At 43.6% G+C, this 26,527-nt stretch overlaps 1 protein-coding gene and 1 long non-coding RNA gene across 3 annotated transcripts; one reads left to right on the top strand and one right to left on the bottom strand.

Annotated features, from left to right (window-relative positions):
• Positions 1-26,527, bottom strand: TMEM38B (transmembrane protein 38B). 2 transcript variants are annotated; one of them, XM_077921709.1, is made up of 6 exons: positions 26,175-26,523; positions 19,625-19,781; positions 13,442-13,626; positions 11,660-11,747; positions 5,227-5,344; positions 1-2,443 (listed from the first exon to the last, which is right to left on the bottom strand). In XM_077921709.1, exons 1-6 carry the CDS (start codon positions 26,284-26,286, stop codon positions 2,228-2,230), a joined length of 876 nt encoding a protein of 291 aa, XP_077777835.1. In that variant the 5' UTR covers positions 26,287-26,523; the 3' UTR covers positions 1-2,227. The 2 variants fall into 2 exon arrangements, with proteins under 2 accessions (XP_077777835.1, XP_077777836.1); XM_077921710.1 differs by lacking the exon at positions 19,625-19,781 and having other exon boundaries at positions 26,175-26,527.
• On the top strand, positions 2,357-17,494 carry LOC144326034 (uncharacterized). The gene is made up of 3 exons (XR_013391191.1): positions 2,357-2,494; positions 7,355-7,437; positions 14,346-17,494. It is a non-coding gene; the product is annotated as an uncharacterized LOC144326034 (long non-coding RNA).

The following is a 26,527-nucleotide window of genomic DNA, read 5'->3' as shown; positions in this document are numbered from 1 at the left end:
TTTCCATTTCGTTTTAATAGCAGGGATTTAAAATGCACACTGCACCCAAATACAAAGCAGACCATTTTCTGGCTAACAACTGTAAATATCTTAACAGTAATTTCAAATACATTTTCACATTCGTTTGTGTAAAAGAACTACAGTGAAATTACTAGGGTGAGGTCGTTGTCGTTGTCAACAGCACCACAAAGATCTAGTAGCAAAGAGAGATTTGCTCAGCCCAGTAATACAAAACATTTCAGAGATTTTACTGGCACAAAAAGGTTGGAAGCGCACTTGCCTGCTGGTGTTTGTCTCAAGTACTTTTCAGCTGCCCTACCCCTAATGAATTTCAGTATAATGGTAGATGGGCACTTGAGACAACAGTACCCGTTCTTTATATGGCAATGAATTACACTCTCCCAGAACAAAACCACTTTAAGAGCGAAATTTAGCTTTAGATTTTTAAAGGGCGGGGAAATTAAACCTTTAAAAAAAGCCTTCCTGAATTTATTTTTCAATGTAAAGTTACTTGTAAAATCGTATGTTTATGTCATGAAATATTTCCCTAAAGTTACTGAAGTCCATTGATTTATTTAGGCCTACTCTATGATCTGAGGCAGATCCACATGATAACTTTATAGCACATCCAATACACATGTAAAGCACATGGCTTCCCCCAAAGAATCCTGGGAACCGTAGTTTGTTAAGGATGCTGGAAATGGTAGCTCTATTGGGGGGGAACTACAGTTCCCATGAGCCTTTGGGGAAAGTGTTTTAAATGTGCGCTGAATATGCTGTAAAGGTATATTGTGGATTTGCCCCTAGTTGGCTATCATCCAGTAGAGGTTAAATCCTACAACAGGGCGATACAGCTTCTGACAGCAAATACAGACCATAAACCATGTATTCTGGCCGGGCAGGTGATTTGGGGAAAAGGATGGAGACCTCCCGGAAGTTGGCCCCTTTCTATTTTTATTTTCCTGCCAGGTGATTGGCAACATCACACAGGTGTTTTGGTACCAGGCAAACATCTGAATCGTGGTTCAATGTGCAAGTTTGTGTCTACAGCTAGCTAGCATTAGATAGGCTGATATACCAAATTATATAGGGAAAACCTGTCTAGTATACAATATCTGTTTCAATAAATAAAAAAGTGTGTGTGTACTGAAGAGGGGTCTCTGACTGATTAAGTGGAATTGTTTGAAAAATCCAAAACGAAAATCCACAGCACTTGAGTTTCTTTGTCTCATAAACCCATCAAGGAAGAAGGAAGCTCATGTTTACAAATAATTTAATATCTAAGTGGTTCCAGTGAGTAAACGTACAAAGATTTGAAAACCTTGTATGGAAATTTTGTGAAAAAAGCTACAAGATTGCTTGTGACTCAAGCCAAGTGTGAAAACTTACAAAATTGGCCCTCAAGCACTGTTATATATATAAAATCATTAGAATATTAAACTGGTTTAAATTTGATCACTGAAATTACTGCTTCTTTTCAGTCACTGAATATATTACATTTTCACAAATATGTTCACATTTCTCAACTAGATTAAAATCATGTATTAAAATACTGGGAGAGTAACCCCCGGTATTAAAGAATGAAAACACCAGGACACAATTCAGCCAAAAAATCAAGAATTTTCAAGTCCTAAATGCTCATGCTTAAAGCTCACCCATCAGATTTCAAGGTGCTCAGGTCTGCTGGATCATCTCCCGAATAAGTTATAATCAACATAAATAGTCATTTCTGACAATCACATTTCACTGGTGCCAGAAAATATTTCATCAAGCTTTTTAAAAGTTAGTATTTTGTTTTCTGAAGTAGAAAAACTATTTTAAGACCACAATAAAAATTCTTCATATAAGTAAAATCACAATATAATCTCTTCTTTTATCAAGTCACATTAGATAGAAAGAAACCCAACATGATGCATCTTGTCCAAGTATGAATTCTAGCTTACAAAAAAATACATTTTTAGAGGCTACATAGAGCCATGTGGCAGTTGCAGTAGTAGTTGTCAATAGTGCAGAAAGTGCGTGGGCAATGTAGCCTGAGCGAGCTTCACTGAAATGGGGGGTTTGCACAGGAAACTTTGCACTATGCTTCTGGAAGCCATTTGCTACATGAATTTCCTTATACACAATTGTCCTTTCACATTATTAGGAAAAAGAAAAACATGGCGTGTTTTTATGGGCATGTACAAAGAAGCCACGTTTGGCCACCCCACATCACATTCTAAGCTTTTTATTCTGTTTTCTTGGTGTGTCTTCTATTAACACTGTCGCTCGTCTCTCCAGCTGTCGTGCGGTCGTAGTCTGAGGAGGCGCCATTGTAAGGGACTTTGGCCTCGCTGTTACAAGCTTCAGGGCAAGGCGGGTGAAGACCAAAGAGGAGGCCAAACAGCACCTTCTCAAACGGAGCCAAGGGAGTGAAAGCATTATCCGTCAGCATCATGATTACCTGAAACAAGGAGCACAACAAGTGGCATCAGCTCTCCAACAAGATTTACAGGTGTGCGTACTTCTGCATACCTAGGGAATACCCAGGTAGAAACCACTCGCTTACTTTTGGGTGGTCCTGTTTTCCTTCCAAACAGACCATCATGTGATCACCCAAGCTCGCAATTAGAAGGAATGGTTATGGGCTATCTGATGTGCTATTCCTTGCATTTATACACGTTACATCACGATGTCATGAGCAACAACCCATAAATAAGAATTAATCTAATTCCCCAATAATTTCCCCATTTTTAGATACAAACCAGGACCCAAGTTAAAGGGAAGAGTATCAAACACAATACATATTTCTCGCTAGATCATGCAAGCAAACACTACTTCTCAAAATTGCACAGATATACTTTTTAAAACTGACATTAATACTGTAATTCAATTCATATCTTCACTAGTAAATTCTCTCTCTCTCTCTCTCTCTCTCTCTCTCTCTGAATCACCTGGCATGCAATTCTGACATGGCTGAAGCAAAGGCAAAGTTCCTACTGATTTCACAGACATAAGGTCATGGGTTCAATCCCCATATGGGCAACCTGCATATTCCTGAATTGCAGGGGGGTTGGTCTAGATGCCTCTTGGGGTCCCTTCCAACTCTACAATTCTATGGAACTAAAACTAGGCAGATATCTTCTGTACACAGAACAATTAATGTGACCATTTGCAAGTTTAAAATTGCTGCTTTACCTGGCAGGCTCAAGGTAGTTTGCATTAGTTAAAAGCAAGCAAACAAATGCAGAATGATAAATAATACAACCCCAGGGTGGCATCTAAGGGATGCTTGCCCGCTTGCGTGGTGCGACTTTCAGATTTTCTTCTCCCTCTTCCAGCCTCCTGTGTGCTTCCAAAATCTACCTGGGGATCCTGTAACCCCCAAGAGCAGCTTTTGAAGGCATAGGAAAAACTAGCATATTTTTAAATATCGTGAGCTTAAGTGAATCCTCAGTAGACCTTGCCACTGGAATCCTAAATTGACTAGGATATGAGCACTGCAGTGGTCCTCGACATGAGAAACCACAACCAGGGTTGGCAGAGGGTAGCAGTAGTCATGTGAACTGGTCCTTGAAATTAAGTACATATCTCATCGGGTTTTCAAAAGTGAAGTTCCCCCAAACATTCCCAGAGGGCTCCTTTCTGTTCTTCTGGCCTTTCTAGAAGACAGATGCAGATTATAGTCGTACCTTGGTTCTCGAACAGAATGTGTTCCGGGAGTCCGTTCGACTTCCAGAACTGTTCGAAAACCAAGACGCGGCTTCCGCGGAAGCTGTGCCAGATGTTTGGCTTCCAAAAATAAAAAACTGGAACACTCACTTCCAGTTTGCGATCGTTTGGGAGCTGAAATGTATGAGTTCCAAGAGCGTTTGGCAACCAAGGTACGACTAATTAGTTACCGCCACCATCCAAAATTTTCACCACTGATTCCCCCCCCCCCAAATGCTTTAAACAGGAGGGGACGGTTGTCCTTCTACAGCCCAAGGGACACGTTTCCTCTTGGTCAACCATCAAAGGGCGTGGCCAAGGCAAAAGTGGGTGTGGCCACCCCACACAGACCACAATGCAAGCACCGTGTGCCAGGACCTCCACAAATTGCAGGCCTGTTTGCTCCCCCCCTGATTTACTGCCTCCCCCCCCCTCCTACTGCGAGGTGCCCTGCTGCAATCCCTCCACATGGGACTCAATACTGCCACTACCAAAGATAGCTAGGCAGGATGGAAAGCAGTGCTCCAACAGTCTTCTTGGTGCTAGTGCACCAACTGCTTTCTAGGAAGGGAAAGTAAGTGAACTGCTGGGAGAAGAGGAACCGGAGCGGATCAGACCACACTGGATACAGAAAGAGCACTCTGATCTGCTCCAAAGTTTCCCGAGTGCCCAGGAAACACGATAGCAGATCAGAAAGCTCCTTCCTGTTTGGATCTGTCCTGGCAGTTTTGCTGATACTGCCTCTTTGGTTCACAGCAGCGCTTTCTCTCTCTCTTTCCTGAAGGTAGTTCCTACATTCATCACATGCTGCCTTTCACCACTGCCGCTGGCAAAAATTGTGGGTTCTTGAGGTCACAACAAGCATTGGGGAAGCTGGACCAGACTCACAGGCCAGTAGTTCACCACCCTTGTTTTAACTGTTACCACACAATTTGGTATTCAAACTTCTAGTTATTGGAGAAAGAAGAGTTGATGCAGGAATGAACTTTTTTTAAAAAAAGAAGACTAAGATCGGGGTGCCGATTTTATGTAATTACAGTGGTGCCTCGCAAGACGAAATTAATTCGTTCCGCGAGTTTTGTCGTCTTGCGATTTTTTTCGTCTTGCAAAGCACGGTGTCGGGAAAGTTTTGGAAAAGCTTCAAAAATCACCAAAGTCTTTAAAAACCTCAAAAAAGGCTACCACACCGCGTGCTATGAGTTGCTCCTCAAAGTCAAGTCGCAACTGTATTAACGGTGTTAAGAAAAAGGAAACAAACTTGCAAGACGTTTCCGTCTTGCGAAGCAAGCCCATAGGGAAAATCGTCTTGCGAAGCAGCTCAAAAAACAAAAAACCCTTTCGTCTTGCGAGTTTTCCGTCTTGCGAGGCATTCGTCTTGCGAGGTACCACTGTATAAAACAATTAAATCTAATATATGAAGCATTAGATGCATTACTGGAACCATCAGTACAAAAACATGCACAAGTTTATTTAGAGGGCCTGTAAGTGACTCATGTCAGCACAACATCAAGCACCAAGAAGCCCCCAAATTCTTACCTTTGTGATTACCAAGAAGGAGGTGTAATACAGCATGAGGTTGGGCTTTGCTACTGGAAGAAAAGAGATGTGCTGCATTGTGAAGAGTATGGCCCCTATCAAGCTTATTTTCACAGGGCTGGGGGGGAAAGACACAAAACATGTCAGGCATCATTTCTCAATCCCCCTCTCCACCCTCAAAGAAGAGTTTGTAAATCTCTCAACACTGCTGTTAGTTTTCATTAATTTGTCAAGATCTCCCACCATCAGCGGCCCAGAGGCATTTGGGTTCTCCAATAGGGCTGCAAAACTTCTAATCAGTAAACGAAAGAGCTGAAGCTTTAGCTAGCTGGCAGGCGAAGAGGAACGTCAATTGACCGGCTGGAAGTTAGGGGCACGGGTGTTCAATCTCCAAAGCTCTTTTGGCTTTGGTGCATGAAGAACAAAAGGAAAATATTAAAGATAACCATCCCTTCTCAGAATGTGTGGTAAACTCCCTTTATTAAGTTGTAACTTTTTTATAATAACCTGTTTAGGTACTATACATACATTACTGGTGTGGTTTCTATCCCTCTCATCAAGTAATGTATGTAAAATCAAACATAACAATTAAAATAAAAACTGGAAAACCAAGCAGCAGAAAAATAAAGGCAAACTCCCCAAAAGACAACAAAACCTAGTTGTCTTAGTGGGGTAGTAAAGTTGAAAATAATTTCACATCAGGCAACCAATGTGCTTCTTGGGTTTCAGATAGTACTGTACATGGGTAGAAGAGTCTAAAATGCCCGGAACTCGAATTACCATGGCCCTCTAATGGCTATGGTGGCTTATTTGCCAGCAGTCATGTATTTATCATTAACTGTGGAAGTGTACATTCGATTCTGACCCAACTAAGCTTCCTGGTTTCTAGAATAGACTGCAGGCAGGTGATCCAAACCTCTGGAGCAGTAACAGAAAGGCAGCTTCTGCTTCTTATGAAAGCCTGACTTGAAAGCATGCAAGAATTTGAAATCAGGGCTTGAAAAGAGCTCTTAAGCCTCAGAGAGCTTCATATGGGAGGAAGCACTTGATAAGAATCCCAAGAGCCAGAGTTCAAAGGTCTTTATAAGCAGATAATGCAATGTTGAATTCCACCCACAGGTTTATTTAACATGTAACACAGCTCAATGAGACTTGTTGAGCAGAAACAGGGCAAATGATTAACCAGCCAAAAAATCCATCATCGGGTTGAAAGCGCTGCAACAACACATTGGGAACTGTTTGCTAGTTTTGCTAAGAAATAGATCTGGATTTTATACAACAGAAATTCCTCCGTTTTCTACCGCGATGCACCTGTCTTTCTCGAATCTTTACCACTACTTCCACCTGACATTTTATAAGAGCGCTTTGCTCAAAACACTTCACAAACATTCGTCCCGCTAATCCTTACACCATCTCTGTAAAGTAGCATGGCAACATTGCAGACAGGCATGCCACATTGACAAACTTACTGAATAAAAGCTTGCCCAAGTCAACCAGTGAGTTGATGGCTGGAGATTGTAAAAGAACAAAGCTCCTGCCCTCTGCAGAACATAAAAGGGGCTACTGTATTTTTCGCTCCATAAGGCGCATTTCCCCCCTCCTAAAAAGTAAAGGGAAATGTGTGTGCATCTTATGGAGCACATGCAGGTGGGAGGCTCTGCTCAGCGCCGCGTGGAGCGTGTGTGCGGCTCGTGGGGGCTTTTCCACAAGGTGGGAGAAGGGACTGATGGGCTGCCCTTCTCTCTCCTCGGGGAAAAGCCAGCTCCGCGCAGCTCTTTAAAGGGAGCGCTGAGCAGAGCCTCCTGCCTGCAGTCACATCTGGGATGCATACAGGCTCTGCTCAGCGCTCCCTTGTAAGGGCTCCCTTTTGTCCCTCATTCCGCTTTGCTGGGAAGCCAGCAGAAGAGGCGCTGAGCAGCTATCACTTTTGCTCTGCTGGCTTCTCAGCGAAGCGGGAGGAGGGACGGAAGGGTTTAAAGCAAGAAAAGCGAGAGCCGCTTACATGCTCTGCGCAGAATATTTTTTTTCTTGCTTTCCCCCTCTAAAAACTAGGTGCGTCTTATGGTCAGGTGCGTTTTACAGAGCAAAAAATACAGTAATTGTTTAACATGCATTTGTCTTCCACCAGGGAGATCTCTGCCAGCACCCTATGAAGCAGGCCCCTTGTTAAAGGCACTTCGAAAATTCCCAAAACTGTGACTTAGAGAAGAGGTAGGTAACCTCACGCCGGGGGGTGGGGCAGAAATCCCCCCCAATCCATCTTATCTAGTCCTTTCTATGGTCTCCCTGGCCTCTTCTTCCCAGGACACACCCTGCACTGCCTGTCCTCCATGCCCTCAAGTGCTTTGCCTAGCTGGAAGGTGTCTCTGAACTTTGGCACTGCCTCTTGCTCGCCTGGATGGAGTGGGAGGTGTGTGCCAAAACCTCTGACTTTTGGGTGGCCAAAACATACAAGAGAGGCACATCTGTTGCTCTAGTCTAGCCACATTTGCTTCTGGCCCTGCTCAGCATTTGCAGGCAGTCCGCCGGGGAGGTTTCACATGAAGGAATGCCACCCTCTGGCTGAAAAACAAGTTCCCCACCTTAGGAACCTTAAAGATAAAGGTACCCCTGACCATTAGGTCCAGTCGCAGACGATTCTGGGGTTGCACACTGATCTCTCTCTTAAGGCCAAGGGAGCAGGAGTTTGTCCGCAGACAGCTTCCGGGTCATGTGGCCAGTATGACTAAGCTGCTTCTGGTGAACCAGAGCAGCGCACAGAAATGCCATTTACCTTCCCACCAGAGCAGTACTTATTTATCTACTTGCACTTGACGTGGTTTTGAACTGCTAGGTGGGCAGCAGCTGGTACCTTAGGAGTTCCTAAATTCTCCTTAGGAGAAATGTATAATCAATCTATGTACAGCCCTTTTTAAAATCCTGAAGTTCTCAACTCAGTGATATTGTCGCAAGAGGAGCTCCTGAGAAACATTTCTCCTTTCGTGAGCTTCAAGTTTCCTCTCTTCAAAACATGCAATGCTCTGCCTTGCATTGACCAGCATATAGCTTTAAGAGAGGGAAAAATACATCTGCGGCACGTTAAACTGACAAAAATTGCATTTCTCTTCACAGCTGAAGGATTTAGGTCACCTACACACGCCCAACAACAACAAAAGGCAGCTCATACCACAAACACACACACACAAAGCTAAGTGGGTGAGTCAAGGGGGAGAAGAGACAACGCCGACTTTTGGCAACAGCTCTGCCTGCGATGCTGTGTTTTTCTCCTGTCATTCTTTATTACCTAGGATAGTGGCTGGAAGCAGGATGCCTAAGTGCTTTGGCACTCCTGCTGCTTTTATCACACTGGTAGTGGCAGCAGTCTTTTCAAAATAATCACTTCCGCAAAGGAAACCCTGCCAGGAAGTCAGAGAGGAAGGGCAAGGGGACTTTAAAATGCCCACCTTGAGCTCGTTTCCCCCTCTGGAGGAGCAGCTGGGGCCTGACAGCCTGCTCCAGCTCTTTTTGTACTTCCCATGGCAGAAGTTAAATTGGGAGTGATTTAACATTCCCAATTTAGCTTCTGCAAACCTGAGCTGAAAGCTGTAACTCAAGCAGTATTCCCCCGTGCGCCAGAGGCACGCTCTGAACAGCATACTAATGCGGCTCGCCTTCTTCTTGAGCAGGCTCTCGCATCCCCACAAAACCCGAACTTTTTTCGTTCCCGATTAATTTCAGTTACTGCTTTGAAGCTGACGTTTTGTCAGACACTGGTGAAGTGCCCGTCACCATGACTGGCAGGGTGCTTTGGGGATGCGTTCAGCAAAAGGCAGGGCTGGTGGCACACATTGCAAGGACCCCTGACAAGATTTCCCTCCTGCGCAAGACTAGGGATAAGGAATGCGCAAATCTGGGTGGTCTACAGCTACTATTCCCATCATCACTGATCGCTAGCCATGCTGAGTGACGCTGGTGGGAGACTAAAGTCCAACAAGGGTCACAGGTTCCCTACCCGTGATGTACAGTGTCAGTGTCAGGATTGGGGTGGTAAACAGGTTTAGCTCTCGGCAGAGTTTAGTCCTTAAGAGCAGAGTTTTAACTTTTATTTTTCAACCAGATGAGTGGCTGATACTATTTCCCTTACCTAACAAATCACACAAGGTTATTCCTGCTGTTAAGGTTCAGTTTGCCTGCCCTATTCCCACAAACCCGGTAATCCCTTGCATCAGTAGGTGGGACAGGAAAAGGATTTACAGTTGCAATCGAAATGATTCAAACCACCACCACCCCCATTTGCAAATCAGGTTTATAATAAAAATTTACAGACTTTCAGCTGTTTGCAACGAGCAAATCAGACAAAAGCAATTGAAATAGCTGAACACAAACGGATGCTTTGAGTAGTTCCCCCAATTCAGCTGAAATTGTAACTTATGCTCGCTTCTCCAGTCTCACTATTATTCAACCCCCCCCGCATTGCAAACAGTTGATTGTCTGTAAATTTTGATAATAAACCTGATTTGCAATTGGAGCTGAATAATTTCGACTGCAACTGTAGCTATTCCCCAGACTCCTGTTGCCAACACACTTGCCAATGAAAGTCAAAGAAAGACTATTTTTGATTTATATCCCACTTGATCTGCCTAACACTAGACCAGAGTTTCCCAAATTGGGATCTCCAGCTGTTTTTGGACTACAATACCCATCATCCCTGACCACTGGTCCTGCTAGCTAGGGATGATGGGAATTAGAGTCCAAAAACAGCTAAGTTTGGGAAACCCTGCACTATACTCTTACAGTTTGGTTCTGAAAGGACCACTTCCGATGAAGCTATATCTGCTTCATCTATCTTGGTTTTCAAAGCACAGAATGAGAGTTAGACCCATGCTGTTGTCCCAATCCTGCACTCAAGATGGCAGCTTTAGCGTTTCAATCATGGTTTGTTATAACCCTGGTTTTCCAGGTACATCTGAATTCAGAAGATGTGGTTTAAGGCTGCAATTCTATACTTCCTCGCCTAGGAATAAGTTATATTGACTTTATGCCCCAAGTAGGCATGTATATGGAAGAGCTGTCAATCTCAGTTTACTAAGCAGGATATGAAACCATAAACGGGGGGGGGGGGGGGGAGAGAGAGAGAGAGAGAATAGGCTGAGCTTCTCTTTATTAGCCTGCATGCAACCCATCACCTCTTCCAGGCAACCGTTCAAGGGTTTCATCACCTCGCTGGGAATGGAAGAAGGGGAAAGAAGTCTGGGATAGCTCAGTCGGTAGAGCATGAGATTCTTAATCTTAGGGTCATGGGTTGGGCAAAAAAAAAAAATCCTGCACTGCAGGGGATGGGACAAATTAACCCTTGTGGTCCCTTCCAGCTCTACAATTCTATGATCATATGACCTAGCTGGGTGTCGTCAATATACTTCCAAACTCTGAATGAGTGCTTTTAGCAGCTTCATTTTAAATGATAAGAGGAATGGGGCATAAAACGCAGCAGGTCGCAGGACAAGTCAACAGCCATGGTGATCCCCAGCGGAAGTCACTGCCAGCGTCTTTACTTGAGAGGCCCCATAGGGCTCTTCAATGAAGCTCTCTGCTGCCTTGTTCCTTAGCTCCCCTTCACTGTGGGCAGCAGTGCAGACAGGTAATTTAAGATGAACTCCATATGAAGTCAATAGTACTTACTTCTGAGGAGCTGTGGCTTGCAGCCATAGACTCTTCATCATCTTAATGTGGTTATATGTGCACTGCTTTGCTCACTTTCCCATGTGATAAACCACAAGAATACAGAGCACTCTAGCGCTCTGTATTTGCCCAGTCCTACCCAGGGATGCAGGTGGCGCTGTGGTCTAAACCACTGAGCCCAGGGCTTGCTGATCGGAAGGTTGGCGGTTCGAATCCCCGCAACGGGGTGAGCTCCCGTTGCTCGGTCCCAGCTCCTGCCAACCTAGCAGCTCGAAAGCACATCAAAGTGCAAGTAGATAAATAGGTACCACTCTGGCGGAAAGGTAAACAGTGTTTCCGTGCGCTGCTCTGGTTTTGCCCAAAGTGGCTTAGTCATGCTGGCCACATGACCCGGAAAAACTGTCTGCGGACAAATGTCGGCTCCCTTGGCCAGTAAAGCGAGATGAGTGCCACAACCCCAGAGTCATTTGCGACTGGACTTAACTGTCAGGGGTCCTTTACCTTTATCTTCTTATCCAATTCATATAGAGCAAAACTAATAGGTTTTCTAGAAACCAATACTACAACATGCGACAGTTTGGTAGCAGATATTTTGGGGCTCCTCAGCAGCAAACCGGCACGGACAGTTCTCCCTCCAGGCAGAAAGTTTGAAGCGCACTAATTTATTATAGAAGAGTCATGTTACTGAAGAGCTACTCATACAGTGCTACTTTCAATACAAAGAAAGAACATTCCCAGGACTGTGCCAATTGTTACGTGCTTTTCATTGACTTACTAGGACATCTTCAGCAGTTCATTAGTTTCTGGCTTCCACACACCTCTCACTAACTGCTCAAAGTTAGATATTAGGCCGCCCCCAGCTCCTGCAATTCAACAAGAAATTATTACATGCATAAAATTGGTTCCAGAAGATCTGACGACACTCAATTCTGCTTCCAGTCAGGACAACTGCAAAGCTGCTCACGTCCCTTTCTAAAAGGAGCAGGATATGGCCCTCAAGTTATAGGCACAAATGGAATGACCTACTTCACAGTTTTTGAAATTGGGTCCTCAATTTGAGACTCATTTGAAAGCATCCTATTGTCAGGGGCAAGCACCTAATATTTCAGGGGGGAAATTAATTCAACAAGGATCTTAAATTTTGTCAAAGCTTAATAATAATAATAATAATAATAATAATAATAATAATAATAATAATAATAATAATGGAGGCAGCAGCCAACATCGCCTGGTATGCTGGAGCTTAGAATTTGTGATTGTCCATTTAGTAAAAAAAAGCTTCAAGAGAGAGAGATTCCTATATCTTACTGAAGTTAAGCACAAAATCTCTTCTTGCTTACAAAGCAATAGCAACACAGAGATTATGCACCCATTAAGGGCTCATAGAATGACTTCCACTCTTCCCTGTGACTACTCCAGAAGAAAGACACCAAACTCATGGAAGTAGTAGTCCAGCCCTATAAAAGTCTCACAAAAGTTATTAAGTCTACAAAAAACATTTGACTAGCCTACTGGGACCTGGCAGAGGAGGGACAAACCAGTGTTCTGTTTTTAAACACCATGACTGCAACTCTTGAACCCTTTTTGAAACACCCATCACTTGTCAGCTCTCACCAAAAGAGCCTTTTGCAGCACACATATGGAAGAGGATGTGAAAGCTAGCAGTTTAGTTATATGTAACTAAACCAAACTGGAGCTACTGTAGTATATTCCTTTTCCACCAATTCCAATGTTTACATTTTTAAAAAAGGGTGAAAAAGCACAAAAACACTCCCCTGCCATCACGTCCACCGTGCTGACCTCCCCATCTCCTACCTATGGATTGCTGCCTTATAATTTGAGCTTTAAACAAACCTGTCAGAACTGACGTAGAAATATAAATGCCCCTGCTAGTGTTATACCTGGCAGAGGTGGAATTCCATAATAAAATGAGAGCACCTATAAGCGGCTCTCATCCAAGAACAGCATTCGTCAGTAAAACTGAAAGCTAAACTAGGGACATCTTATTCAGAGGCCACATAAACAGCAACATGTGACGAAGGCTGAAACCTTAGGCATGAGTTCTTTTCCTCTGGAGGATGGAACTAAACTTGAGCAGGATTGAGCTTCATGGCTCTAAGGAGCAGCCAAGAAGGGGGTGGCAGTGGTGAGAGGGAGGGGGGAGTGAGGGGGAAGAACACATTAACAGGATGGATTTAAATTGGTTTTTCTTCTAAGAGTGGCCCGGGATGCAATATCATTTCATAGAACAGTGGTGCCTAATCCACACAACCCATATACAGTCTGCACACACCCATTCTCGTGCCCCCAAAATGTCACCTGAAATGCCCATGATTTTTGTGAGCTGCCCCAGTGTCCTTTAAAATAATAATAATTGGCCATACTGATTTATTTTACAGAGGGTTCACTATGTGTCAGTGCAGCCCATGCCCCCCCCCAATTAGCAACCACTGCCCTTGAGATTCCCCCTTAAAATTTGAAATATTTTATATATATATATATATATATATATATATATATATATATATATATATATATAAAATTTTTTATACATTACCTCTGGCCCAGCCAACTACTATCATGATTAACCAGACATTTTTGTAGTGCTGATGTGCATGTGCAATCCCGCCAGTTATTTTCCACGTTCTAGTCACTTCCTTCATCCCTGCAAGCAGCAGTCGTATAGGTAGAAAACAGAAACAGCGGTAGGCTAGATCACGCGGACAATAAAATACAAGATACCTAAAGAATTGGGGAAAAAGTTTGAACCTTAGCTACTTCACAATGTTTGCAATGGAAGCATGCTGACAAAATGAAACAAACTGATAAAGGCTTTTTTTAAAAAAGCTAGATGTTAAGAAGTCATCGCTGTAGTATTACGGCTATCAGTCACTTTAAACCATAGTTAAACTAAACTATGGTTTAAATGTGAACATGCAGCGTGCTGCTGAAATTGTGGGCAAGTGGCTCCTTCCCTGCTCTTTGGTTAAAAACAAACACACACAATTCCTGTAAAAAAAACCAAACCTCATTCTTTGTGATATATCAAGATCTGGCATTTTAAAGAAGTATATAGCATTAAAAATAAGTTACATCCATTGTGTCTAGTCCACACGTATCCCCTTAATATTACACTTCTAATGTACAAATGCAGCATTTTCCTAAAGCCCCCAAATTTGGGGAAAATAGGCTAGGAGCCCAAAACATGCATTCACCAATGCTGCAATTGCATGAGTAACTCTCTCCACATACCTATAGGAGCAGGGGCAATTACATGAGCATTTTGTCTAGCTCTGAACAATCTTTCCCTCCCATTCACTTATTGAAAGATATATATATTCCCTCACTGTTCCACCCCAGCACAAAGGTTGAACAATTATAAATAAAGGCCTGGTAGGCAGCATTTTACTCGCTTCCTCCTAATCATCTATTGCTCTCCCCTTTTGCCTCTGCCTCTACAGGCTCCTTTAACAAAGAGACATCATTTTCATTACCATCTCCCTCCCACTGCCAAATTTGATTGAAAATCAAGCACGTCAGCTGACAGAGTGAACAGAGATGCTGCTGGTTTACTGTCAGGATCAGAGGAGATCTCTTCATCAGGTTTCACCAGCCTTCTCCCATCTCTCTCCATCGGCATGCCAAAGGAATAAGCCTTCCTCAGATGCCTGCTCGTGTGCCAATGGAAGCTCAGAGGCCCAAGCATCTCTGCCTTCTTCAATCCGCACAGATATGCTTTATTATTGCAAGCCAACAGCTGTGACTTCACTATATGGACCTTGCTTTTCCCCTTCTCAGAATCCACATACGTGTCTTAACATCTATATTTAATAATAATAATACACAGGGCTTCGATTTAGCATGTGAGTTGTCTTAATACAATAGACTCTCCCTAACCTCCAGCAGGTGCATTGGGTGAAAATCTTTTTAAAAATAAGCTTACATTTGGAAACATTGCACAAGATGGGTATTTTTCCCCCCAGACAGGTCAAATTATCTTTGCTTATGAAGCAGATCTTTCCCTAGCACCCTAGTGCAAAAGTCTTCAACAGGAATTTGCAATGCCAGACCTGCCCTCCTAGGAAACACCAGTGGATACTGTTTGAAATTCTGCACTTTGCACCTGACTATTGGCCATTTGCAACCAGGTGAAGATACCCGGCTGCCAGGATGGCGCCTAATGTCTCCACCACCTGGAGGTGCATGCCTGAAGATCCTTGGATCTTGCCTGTTTCTACACACGAGCAACACATCCTGCAGAATTTTACCCATTCTATTTTATCTGCACAATCAGAACGTATTTCAGGAACCAAAAAGCTGTATTGAAAAATGGCAACTTGACATTTAAGGAGCCATTTGGCACCTAGGCTCAAATATCTGAGTGTTTAACTCGGATAGGAGCAGGTGGAAGAAGTGGTTTCTCTGTGGGTCTGTTTGACAGCGCAGTCTGGCGAACCACACAGGGTAGTCTGAACCGCCGCTCTCCATCCTCTTTCAAATTTGCTTGTAAAACTAGTCGCTGGCCAGGGATCTATAATAAATTAGGAGACTGCTCAGTGGTGATTTTGATCTCATTAGAGAAGTGGTATTACACAATATTTGCTCATTACCGTACACCTGTGAAATCCCTTTTTTTTCCAAAGGAGAGGGGACACAAGAAGAAGAATTGGAGGGGAACAGCCAGCTTTTGTTTTTCCAGTTTTCTTCTGGGCCTTCACAACTCTAGAGACACATTCCTTTCATGCAAAGTCATAGCAATGCATGTGCATAATTGCCTCTGCTGTACGGGAAGAACAGCAGATTCCTCATTATGTCCTAGTCAGAGGAGGAAATAGTATATAGCATTCAAATCAGGCATTTATAATAAATAAGTCTGGCTCTTGTAGAATGCCGAGAGATGTTTCCAATAGGTGCCAGTAGATGTCACTAGTTGACAGCCATAACAGAATCTCTATTAGCTTGGCTTGTTCAGTGAAGGGGAAAAGGCTCTTTTATTTTTTTTATTGCTAGTTACAATAACAAAAAAAAAACGAAACAAACAGAATAGACAACATCAACATAAAAAATAAGAGAAACAGCAAACGAAAAAGGATACCAACTAAAATACAAAAAAAACCCAAACAAAAGTACAGAAATCTTGACTTCCCTCCACCTATGTATGACTTCCTTCTTTCTCTTTTATTTTAATTGTTGTGTTATCAATAATATTCTGCCTTTATACCTCTTATACCCAACTTCTCCCTGTCTTTAAACTTCATTCATTGCATATCAATATGTTTATGCCAGAACAATGTTTTTCATGTACTCCTTTACACAATCCCACTCTTCAATCAGTTTTTTATCTGATTGTCCTCTTATCACTGCCGTAAGTCTAGCCAAAACTATATATTCGCAAAATTTAATTTGCCAGTCTCTTATTGATGGAATTTTTTTTCCCAGTGAAGGGGAAAAGTTTCATTTCAGATTTTATGCAGTATGGAGGCAGCATTCTACACAATTCTAAAGTCGGCTGTATTTTTTATATGCAATAACAACATTCCTAAATGGTCAGCTGCTGAAGTCAATAGGGCTCATACTTCAACACGTAAATGAGTGAAAACAAAGCATTTCACACTTGTCACTTGGGTTCTTGGTTTGTTCTGTGATGCATCTGACAGCAATCTTCAGAACTTTCCTTCTATTTTGAAGGAAGCATCCACACACCACTTCACACATCAAGGGGCTGCACCTTCTCCAATCCAATTCCTTGTGAAGCATTTTCAGAGGATGAGAGGGGAAAGGTTTAAACACCTACTTCTCAGATATATTAAAAGATTCGACTGCAGAAAACAGGACCCTGATAGTGCATTTGCCATGCTTACTTTTAATAATGATAGCAGTGTCATTAACCAAGGTCATATAGAATCCCTTGCACCAGAGGTGGCTAGCACTCAGCTTGGGGTCCTGATGGGGCCCCAGAAACAACTGCTGGGGGGCCACAAAACCCCACTGTTTTTCTGCATGGGCACAATCTATATGTAAGAAAAAACAGGAGTTCCTCATGATGTATATAGCACAAAATCAGTATGTTGTACATCCCAAATACACCAGCAAGGCGGGCAGGGTTTTTTTTGCTGGGGGGGGGGGGACTCACCTTCCCTAAATGCTTTAGGAAAACTGCTTCTTATCCTAATAGATGCACCTTAAAGTAGAGATGATGGTGAATGAATATACATTCAAGCTATCCAATTAAGGATGGTGGAATCCTATTAAGGATGGTGCATGAATATACATTCAAGCTATCCTATTAAGGATGATGGCATCCTTTAAGTGTGATAGCAAGAAACAAGGCAATGAAGTTATTTTTTCCTTGGCCTTAATTTGCCTGAATAACTGGAGTGTTTTATCAATCAATCAGTTAATTTTAATAAGGCACCGTTTAAGTCTGTGGTTATTGAATAGCAGCTTCAACTATACCTCCCTATAGCTCCTTCCTATGCCAAGCAATGGATACGGCTCAGAATGGCATCTCATAATGAGATTTTTGGATTCTAGGATGAGTATAGGATGATGGTAAACACATGGACTTGAATCCTGAGGAGGGGTTACATTTTCACCCAACTACCTGATGCATCAACAGGACCCCCCAACTTATAGGGACAGGGGTTTTGGGGCGGCAGGGTGCAGCAGGCTGCAGAGTGAAGCAAAAGGCCATTCCATGAACACCAACTCTGTTCTGTTTACGGAAGAAAAGTTAGGGTCTGAGCCAGAAAATGCATGCTTTGTTTTTCAGGCCAGGAGACCCAATTATTCTGATTAATGGCGACCTAAATCAAAGCACATTCTCATACCGATGAACTTCTAATAAGATGATGTTAGTACTGCTTGATCTGAGAAACTACTATAGTGAAGGGGATGCCGGTGGCGCTGTAGGTAAAACCTCAGTGCCTAGGACTTGCCGATCGCATGGTCGGCGGTTCGAATCCCCGCGGTGGGGTGCGCTCCCGTCGTTCGGTCCCAGCGCCTGCCAACCTAGCAGTTCGAAAGCAGCCCCGGGTGCAAGTAGATAAATAGGGACCGCTTACTAGCGGGAAGGTAAACGGCGTTCCGTGTGCTGCGCTGGCTCGCCAGATGCAGCTTGTCACGCTGGCCACGTGACCCGGAAGTGTCTGCGGACAGCGCTGGCTCCCGGCCTATAGAGTGAGATGAGCGCACAACCCTAGAGTCTGGCAAGACTGGCCCGTACAGGCAGGGGTACCTTTACCTTACTATAGTGAAGGAAAAACTCCCAACCAAAAAAAAAAAAAAAAAGGCCCCACAAGCATTCACCCCACCCAAATGTGGGTTAAGAAACAGTGGAAGAGAGTTGCATCCATTCCACAGCTAGTGTCACAGCAGCTAAAGAAGGGCTGAGATTCATAAATTCAACCCCAACTCAAAACTGTTAATGAGCTTCACTAATTAGGAAAAAGTCCGAAAGGGAACAACATGCACTTTATGCACGCATAAAAAGATACTGTTCTGTGCCAGTTACGAACACTGCTAAGTCCTATTACTGGGCCTCACAGCTAGTTGGAAATTTACATGGAGGACAAATCTAGCTCACAGTAATTACTAGTTTGCACGTACCCATTTTCTGCCTTTCTCCTAACTCCAATGTTCTGAAAGACTAGAAGTGTAGTGTTCAGAGTACTGGACTAGGACTTGGAAGACCAGGGGTCAATTCCCCAGCTGAACCTACTTCACAAGGTTGTTGCGAGGATAAAAGGGGTAGGAGGAGAACCATATATGTCACCTTGAGGTCCTTGGAGGAAAGGTGGCTCTAATACGCACAAAAATGCAAATCTTAATGCGGTAAACTGAATGACTGGCTTCCATTTACCAAGGTAAGCAGCCCAATCTGATCTATACTTACTAGAAGCTGAGTTTCAGGTAAGTAACTCAGACTGCAGCCTTTGTGAGAAAGGCGTCGATGACAGCATTCAAAATGAACCTGAAAACAGTAACTGCTCACTTTTACTCTGAGCAGGGCAAGCCCCATTTCCTCCTGAAAGACAGACGTACCTGCCAGTTGCAGGTCTAACCCCACAATTGAGACAGGATGTATTATTGCCTTTCAAAGTTTTTTTTTCTTTAGTGTAGCATTTTATTTTAGTCAATCTAACATACACCCAGTGCTCTTTGGTTAAAAATAAAAACCATGTAAAACAGCATAGGGGCGGGGACACACACAAGAGAAGAGGGTTCCTGACTTCACAGGGATCAGCTAGTCAGGACTGTGAACAGCACACTATATAGGAAAACCTGCAGATTATTCACCTTCCCCAAGCTACACCATGAACCAAAATAACTATATGTACATATTGTGTCAAGTGCACCAATTGCTCTTTTTATGCACGTCTATATAAACACCCAATTTTTAGCATTTGAATAGTTTCTAATTACAGGTGCAACACTGTGTTAACTAATTGATTAAATTGAATAAAAACCTTTTTCAACGAGGTGCCCAGACAACAACTTGTATCAAAAAGCATATTTTAAAACCACCAATTGCAGACACCCAATTCTCTTGGGCCCTGAATATTTTTATTTATTCATTCATATGCAAAACTATGCAGATTTAATCTATTAAAACTCACACAATTAACTGACCTAGATTCTTTGACTCGGATGGCAGCTCTAAAACTCTGAAGCTGCATTCCATGACTTTGAGCACAGATTTAAGTTTTAGGCAACATCCTTCATCGTAAAAGCTGCTTACCAGACTGACGAGGCAAGTAAGACATTTGTGGTGTTGGCAAGAAATCCAACTGGAGGTTCTGCAAGCATCAGTGAAGATAAGATGGAGCCACCAAAACAGTAAAGCATTGCGCTAAACCAGCATGCAATTGGGCTGCGGTATGATACGTCAACTGCTCCTGGAACAGTAGAAAAGACAAAGTATAAGTAGTTCAAACGTCTCACCTACAGAAAGAGCAAAAACCTGATCACAGGTCAGCACCAACCACCACCCTCAATAATTTTCAGGTCATCCAGTGGGGTGCAAGTTTGGGGACCACTGTTCCTATCAATGTAGTTCATTAATTTGCTTCACACGCCCAAGAAATACCAAAATGGGCTTAAGCATTATTTATGAAAACAGTATATAAAGCGTGATCTCCAACTCTGAGCAAACCCATTGAAATAAATGGATTTTTATTTAGTTCAGTGTGTTTCTTATTACTGAATAAAGTGAATAAAGTTGGATGCTGCCCAAAGTATTTGAAATGGCATCACGAGTGTGACCCGTCATTGTGTCTTTCCTGATATAACACCCCCAAAACTTCCTAAAGATGACCCTAAGGATCAAGTGACTCTTTGAAAGAACAAGAGTTGGAGCACAGGGGTCTCTGGGGCAGGATAAGGAAATGAGAAGAATTTGGTTGGGGATGCCTTGCAAAAGCAAAAGGGCCTGACCATTCACCTTTGGATCCAAGCCAATAAACTCATTGCCCACCCAGAGCTAAAGCATACAGAATAAACTGTCTATGGTCAAAATCCCAAGAACACTTTGAGAGAGCAAATCCCACTGAACATAGCGCTTACCTCTGAGTAAACATACTTAAAATTCCATTGTCAACCCCATTGATGTCATTTAAGATTTCTCCTTAACTGGCCTCCCTGTTGGGTTCTAAGCCAACCTTATAAGAAGACTTTTGTTTGATTTGTTTGTGGCAAGGACCAACTCCAGGCCACAAGGCAGAAAAGGTTTTCCACCCCCTGCCTTCTTTTAGGCCACAAATGGCCGGTACAGGGGGTCTTTGCAGTCAACTAGCAAAAAAAGCTGTTATGAACTTTGTTTGCAAGGTTGTTCCAAGATTGGTGCACATTCAATATGTAAAATTAAAAAAATCCTTCCAGTAGCATCTTAGAGACCAACTAAGTTTGTTATTGGTATGAGCTTTCGTGTGCATGCACACTTCTTTTATATTAAAGAATTGTTTTATTTTGTTTTGACTACGGCAGACCAACACGGCTACCTACCTGTAACTATTCAATATGTACTTATCGAGCATGATGAAATACTGTGCAAAGCATACAGACCCCTCAACAATCAGCTACTATGTGAATGTCAAAAAAGAAGATGGTTTACAATGGTCCAAGTAATAACAGCACCGAATGCAACCATCATAGCACCAGAACAGGTGCAAGGCTTCATTCAAAAGGACCAACCCAGCTCCAACTCTCTACAAAACATTCTACTACTGCAAATGCAATACTATTTCAATTTTTTAAAAAACTTGCTTTCTTTACAATAGTATGAGCACAAGAAAGCAGGCAAGTTAAGAAACTGGTATTATGTAGAAAAGCAAATTTTAATGGGAGAAAACAGAAATGGTCAAGTGATTTGCTTTCAGTAATCCACAAGTAATTAGATGTAGCCACTAATTACCTTTCCTTTAAACTGCCTTTAATTCATACCAAAAAATGAGGATCCAGTGAGTAGGTGCACATGCAACTTAATTCTTTGGAATTACTTTTGTTAAGCCAAATTAAACATAGTTTGTATCAGCAATATCCAAATATAAATTGTCATGCTTTAATATCTGCACTGCATGTCACAATGAATATTAGTGCTGAGAACCCATCAATATTCCTTCTAGCATTAAAGCTGCAGTTAATTAAGCTTAATTGTGTGCTTGACAAGGGAGATAATTATCTGGATGAACTATCAGATTTACCTAATTACAAGTCTGGAGCACAAGATATTAAGTCCAAATGCCCTATTCACAAGTATATATTTACAAGGATTTGTGAGGTCAGAAGACAGGCACATATTCCTTAAGTCTAATTTCCACAACCCAAAAAAAAATAAAAAATAAAATCTGGCATTGAGAAAGATGTTTTGATATATATCAGGAAGATGCTCCAGATTCAGAGGAACAGGGGCTAGTGGATTAGTTGCAGGTTTTCTCTCCAAGCAAGAACAGCAACAAGTGAAGACTTCACCTTCCCAGAGAGACCAGGAAACTCAGACTTCCAGAATGATGCCTTAATGTCCAAAATTATACAGGTGCAAGCAATGATAACTTCTCCCTGCTACTCCTATGCTCAATTCATGGTTGTGATGCTGCTGCATCATTAAGCCATAGGCAATCCTGTTCCAAAGGGGTCAAGCGAGCACCACCACCACCTGTGCCTCCAGCTCCTTCTGCATCTGGTCCTCTGGTCTGCCACTTTCAGCTGGGAAGTCCTGCCGAGCTGGCCTGAGTCTCCGGTCCCCTTTAGCTTTTGGTGTTCCTCCCTGGCCCCCTATGCCTCTTATGGTAAGTAAAGGTAAAGGGACCCCTGACCATTAGGTCCAGTCGTGGCCGACTCTGGGGTTGCGGCGCTCATCTCGCTTTATTGGCCGAGGGAGCCAGCATACAGCTGGTCATGTGGCCAACATGACTAAGCCGCTTCTGGCGAACCAGAGCAGCGCACGGAAACACCGCTTATCTTCCCACTGGAGCGGTACCTATTTATCTACTTGCACTTTGATGAGCTTTTGAACTGCTAGGTTGGCAGGAGCAGGGACCAAGTAATGGGAGCTCACCCCGTCGAGGGGATTCAAACCGCCGACCTTCTGATCGGCAAGTCCTAGGCTCTGTGGTTTAACACACAGCGCCACCCGCATCCCTCCTCTTATGGTACGTCCCTTCTTTATACCAGCCTTGCCCAACTAGATCTATGAGCCAAGCATTGCATTGGAGTAACTTAAGATGGCAGATGTTCACCATGGATGAGAACTGAGCTTGGCTCCCATTCAAAAGCACCACCACCATTCATCACTGCAGCATGTCCAGGCACCTGGTGGAGAGCAGCACTGCCACCAAAGCAGCGGTGGTGCAACAGCCACTATGCCATTTTCACCACAATCAGGACTGGGCCATGACCTGGTGTGTTGTTGTTTTTTTTGGGGGGAGGGATGTCATTAGCACCATTCCCAGGTCTCTCTGAAGTCTGGAGCTACACTCCAGCTTTGATTCCCAGCCTTACACTCTAGCTTTGATTCCCAGGATTCTTTGAGGAAGCAGCAACATGTAAAAGCCAGTGTAAGACTGTGCTGCAAATACGCCCCTGGAGTCAAAGGAATCAATTTGTTTTTCTTTGGAGGAAAGGAACACTGCACATTATTTGTGGGTCCAAAAATTCAAGTTAATGATTATAGCATGGGCATGCTGTTACTATACTGTTATGCTGCTTCAATGGCTTGCCATTTAAAGTTGCCATTTATAGCTATATTGTGGGTAGAATGATGAACTAAATTTAGTGTTTTGTATCATCAATCTGAACATGGTCTTGTCAGTTGGGTTTACCCCACTAATGATGAGACACTATGAAGGCATGCAGTGTGTGCTCCGGCCAAGTGGTGAAGATAAGGTTGCTAAGGGGCCAACTTCATGTCACACACAGCTCTGTCTTTTTCAAAATGAGAGAAAGCAGCTGAAGGATTCTGAGCCGAGAAGTCGCACGCAAGTGTGCCTATACCATAGAAGCATATCGCTTTCACTGTTTCCCCCATTCAGAATTTGCCTATAGCAGTTCCACTCCTGCAAAATGCAGGCAAATGCGGTGCATTTTCAACACTACCAAAGCAAAGTCACATAGTACTTCCTTTTGTCTGCCTAAACACACCTGTTTGAGGCTGAGGTGCCTCAATAGTACTTGTTGAGTCAAGGCCATGGTGAACAGTTGCCCAAGATGAAAACAGCAGTAACAGATTGTCGTGGAAAGGGATCTTTTTGTATACAAGTACACAACCGTGATTGTATATAATCGTGAGGGTTATTATGGGCCAAGGAGAAGACTGGAGTGTGTGTGACATGCTCAGCTATCCGCAGTATAGACCCAGTTTTTAATTTCTGAAGAGAGATTTCAAACCCTCTTAAATGTTCTGAAATGGTCCATGGCAGACATATTGAGACTCTACAGTGCATGGTTGGAGAACATGCAGACTTCCAGTTCTTGTGGGACTCCAGTTCCCATCAGCCCCAACCAGAAATGGTGGGAGTTGTAGCCCAACACCTGGAGAGCTACAGATTCCCCATCCTTGCACTACAGAGTTTCACAACTTGTGCCCTGAAGCAGTTCAGACCCTAAAGCCACATGATGCAGCAACAACCTAGCTGAAGCCAAGTGCTACTTGGAATTTCATTAAAGAAAGCACAGCATAACAAAATAAGAGTCATCACTTTAATCCATTCATTGATATGTGATGTTAGTCCAATCTGCTCCATACACACTCCAAATCCACTCTGCATATTGCTTTTATGCCAAAGCACTAAGCCAGTCGTATTTGTGTCATTTCAGCAACAGGCTTTTGCCAGCCTTTTAAAAAACCCTGAATGTTTTTTTTTTTTTTGTGCAGCTTGGCATTTGCTTTAATTCTGCCAGCTGCTTTTAAATTGTGGTATTTCAATGTTCTTGTTCCCATTGGTTTTATTTTTAACTTTTGTAAGCCACCCTGAGAACCTGCTAATGCTAAATAAATAAAAGCTTTTAGGACAGTCTGAACCTAGCCACAAATTTAACCTCTGGCAACAGCTGTTCTTGATACATGAGCTGATTTTAGTCTCAAAGTGCAGGGTACCATTCCTCAAACTGGTGCCCTCCAGTTTGACTACAACTCCCACCAGCCCCAGCCGGTATGACCAACAGTTGCAGATGATGGAAGCTGGGAGCCCCAACTTCCAACACCTGGAGGGTCACAGGTTCACCATCCTTGGTGAAAGGGGGGAAAGCAACTCTGCACATGATCAGAAGCACTGTTGTTACTTCCAATTAGAACAAAAGTCCTGCTGGATCACACCAAAGCCCTATCAGGTCCAGCATCCTCTTTCTCACAGTGACCAACCAGACGTCTATGGGAAGCACACAGGCAGGAGATGAAGGCAACAGTTGGTCTTCTGAAACAGGCATTGTTGTGTATTAGCTTTGAGTATGGACTTCCATACAACAAACACAGCTAACGGTCACTGGCAGAATCATAGAACTGTAGAGCTGGAAGGGACCCCAGGGTCATCTAGCCCAACCCCCTGTAGTGCTGGAATTTCAGCTAAAGCATCCAAGACAGCTGGCCAAACCAACCTCTGCTTAAAAACCTCAAATGAAGGAAAGTCCATCAACTTCCAAGGGAGACTATTCCACTGTCGAACAGCTCTTACTGTCAGAAAGTTCTTCCTAATATTTAGTCGGAATCTTCTTCCTTGTCACTTAAATCTATTGGTTCAGGTCCTACCCTCCAGAGCTGGAGAATACAAGCCTGCGCTATCCTCCATGTGACAGCCCTTTAGCTATCTGGAGGTGGCTATCATGTCTCCTTTTTACCAGGCTAAACATGCCCAGCTATCTGAACTGTTCCTCATAAGGCTTGATTTCCAGACCCTCTATCATCTTGGTCCACTGGGTGCCAATATTGAAATATTGGGTGAGTCAGGTAAGCCCCGCCCCACATAACTGATCACATGGTGTTGCACACATACACCATTTGAATGGCAATGCCCATTAACTCAAATATTTTATGAGAGGACTGAAGACTCCTTTGCCCCTAGGAGTCGGCTCCTATGTCTTTAGTCGCCTTCCTCTGCATAACATCCCTTCTTAAACTGTGGTGCCCAGAACTGGATGCAGAACTCCAGGATACAATGATAAGACTTATATCCTCCAGGAATTTACCTAATCTGGCTACCTGTCAAAGCCGTCCAACGAACCATGCATGCGTCTGTCACCAAGTCGTATGGATTCAAATTTCATAAACTAATAATAATTATTATTTTATTATTTATCCCTCGCCCATGTGGCTGGGTTTCCCCAGCCACTCTGGGCAGCTACGCAGCAGGCAAAAGTAACAAGTTTTGATGGATGTAATAATGGAATAGCTTAGTTTATGTAAAATATGCGTGGATTTATGGTATGCAAAATGAACCATGGAAAGAGCAGAAGGGAAGTCACTGATGTTTTAAGGTTATTTAAATGAACATTCTAAAATGTCAAACAGAAAATATAATATAGAAAAAAATGAACAAAAAAAATGCTTACTTTTCTCCCTCCCCGCCAAAAAATTAAAAAAAGGGGTGTTTGTGTTTCTTTATAAAACGTGCGGGCATGCAACATACAATTAAAAAAAGAGAAAAGCGGCGTGGAGCTGAGCGAGCCCTCGCCTCGCAGCTAACCGCGCTCGTCCACAAGGGAAGGCACTCTGCACATGCCCAGGAGGCACGGCCAGACGCGAGGGCGGGCTCCTCCGGCGCCGCCATCCCCGCTGCCCGCCCGCCTTCCCCCTCACTCACCCGGCTGCTCCTTCAGCGACAGGACGGAGGCCGCGTAATGCGCCAGGTCGAAGAAAGGGAACATGGGCAGGCGGGAGAAGCGAAGCGCCACCTGCCCCAGGAGCTCCTCCATCGCGGCGGACTCCGCCGCGCATGCGCCGGCGACGGATTTAAAGAGGGAACGTGAGGGGGGGGCGGGGGAGGGCGAGAAGAGCCAAACGAGCGAGGGGCGGGGCTTAGAAGGGCCCCTCCGCCCGCTCTCTCTTCATCGCCTCAGGCCAAAAAGGGGCGCGAACGGTCCCAGTCGAATCCCGCGCATAGTTTTTTGTCCCGTACCAACCGCCGTCGGGCGGGAAGAGCGCTCGCGCCGCGGG

This window comes from Podarcis muralis, chromosome 17 (assembly GCF_964188315.1).
Source record: "Podarcis muralis chromosome 17, rPodMur119.hap1.1, whole genome shotgun sequence".
In the NCBI taxonomy this organism is placed as follows: Eukaryota; Metazoa; Chordata; class Lepidosauria; order Squamata; family Lacertidae; genus Podarcis; species Podarcis muralis.
Note: the sequence above shows the minus strand (reverse complement) of the source record. Positions and strands in the feature narration are given on the sequence as shown.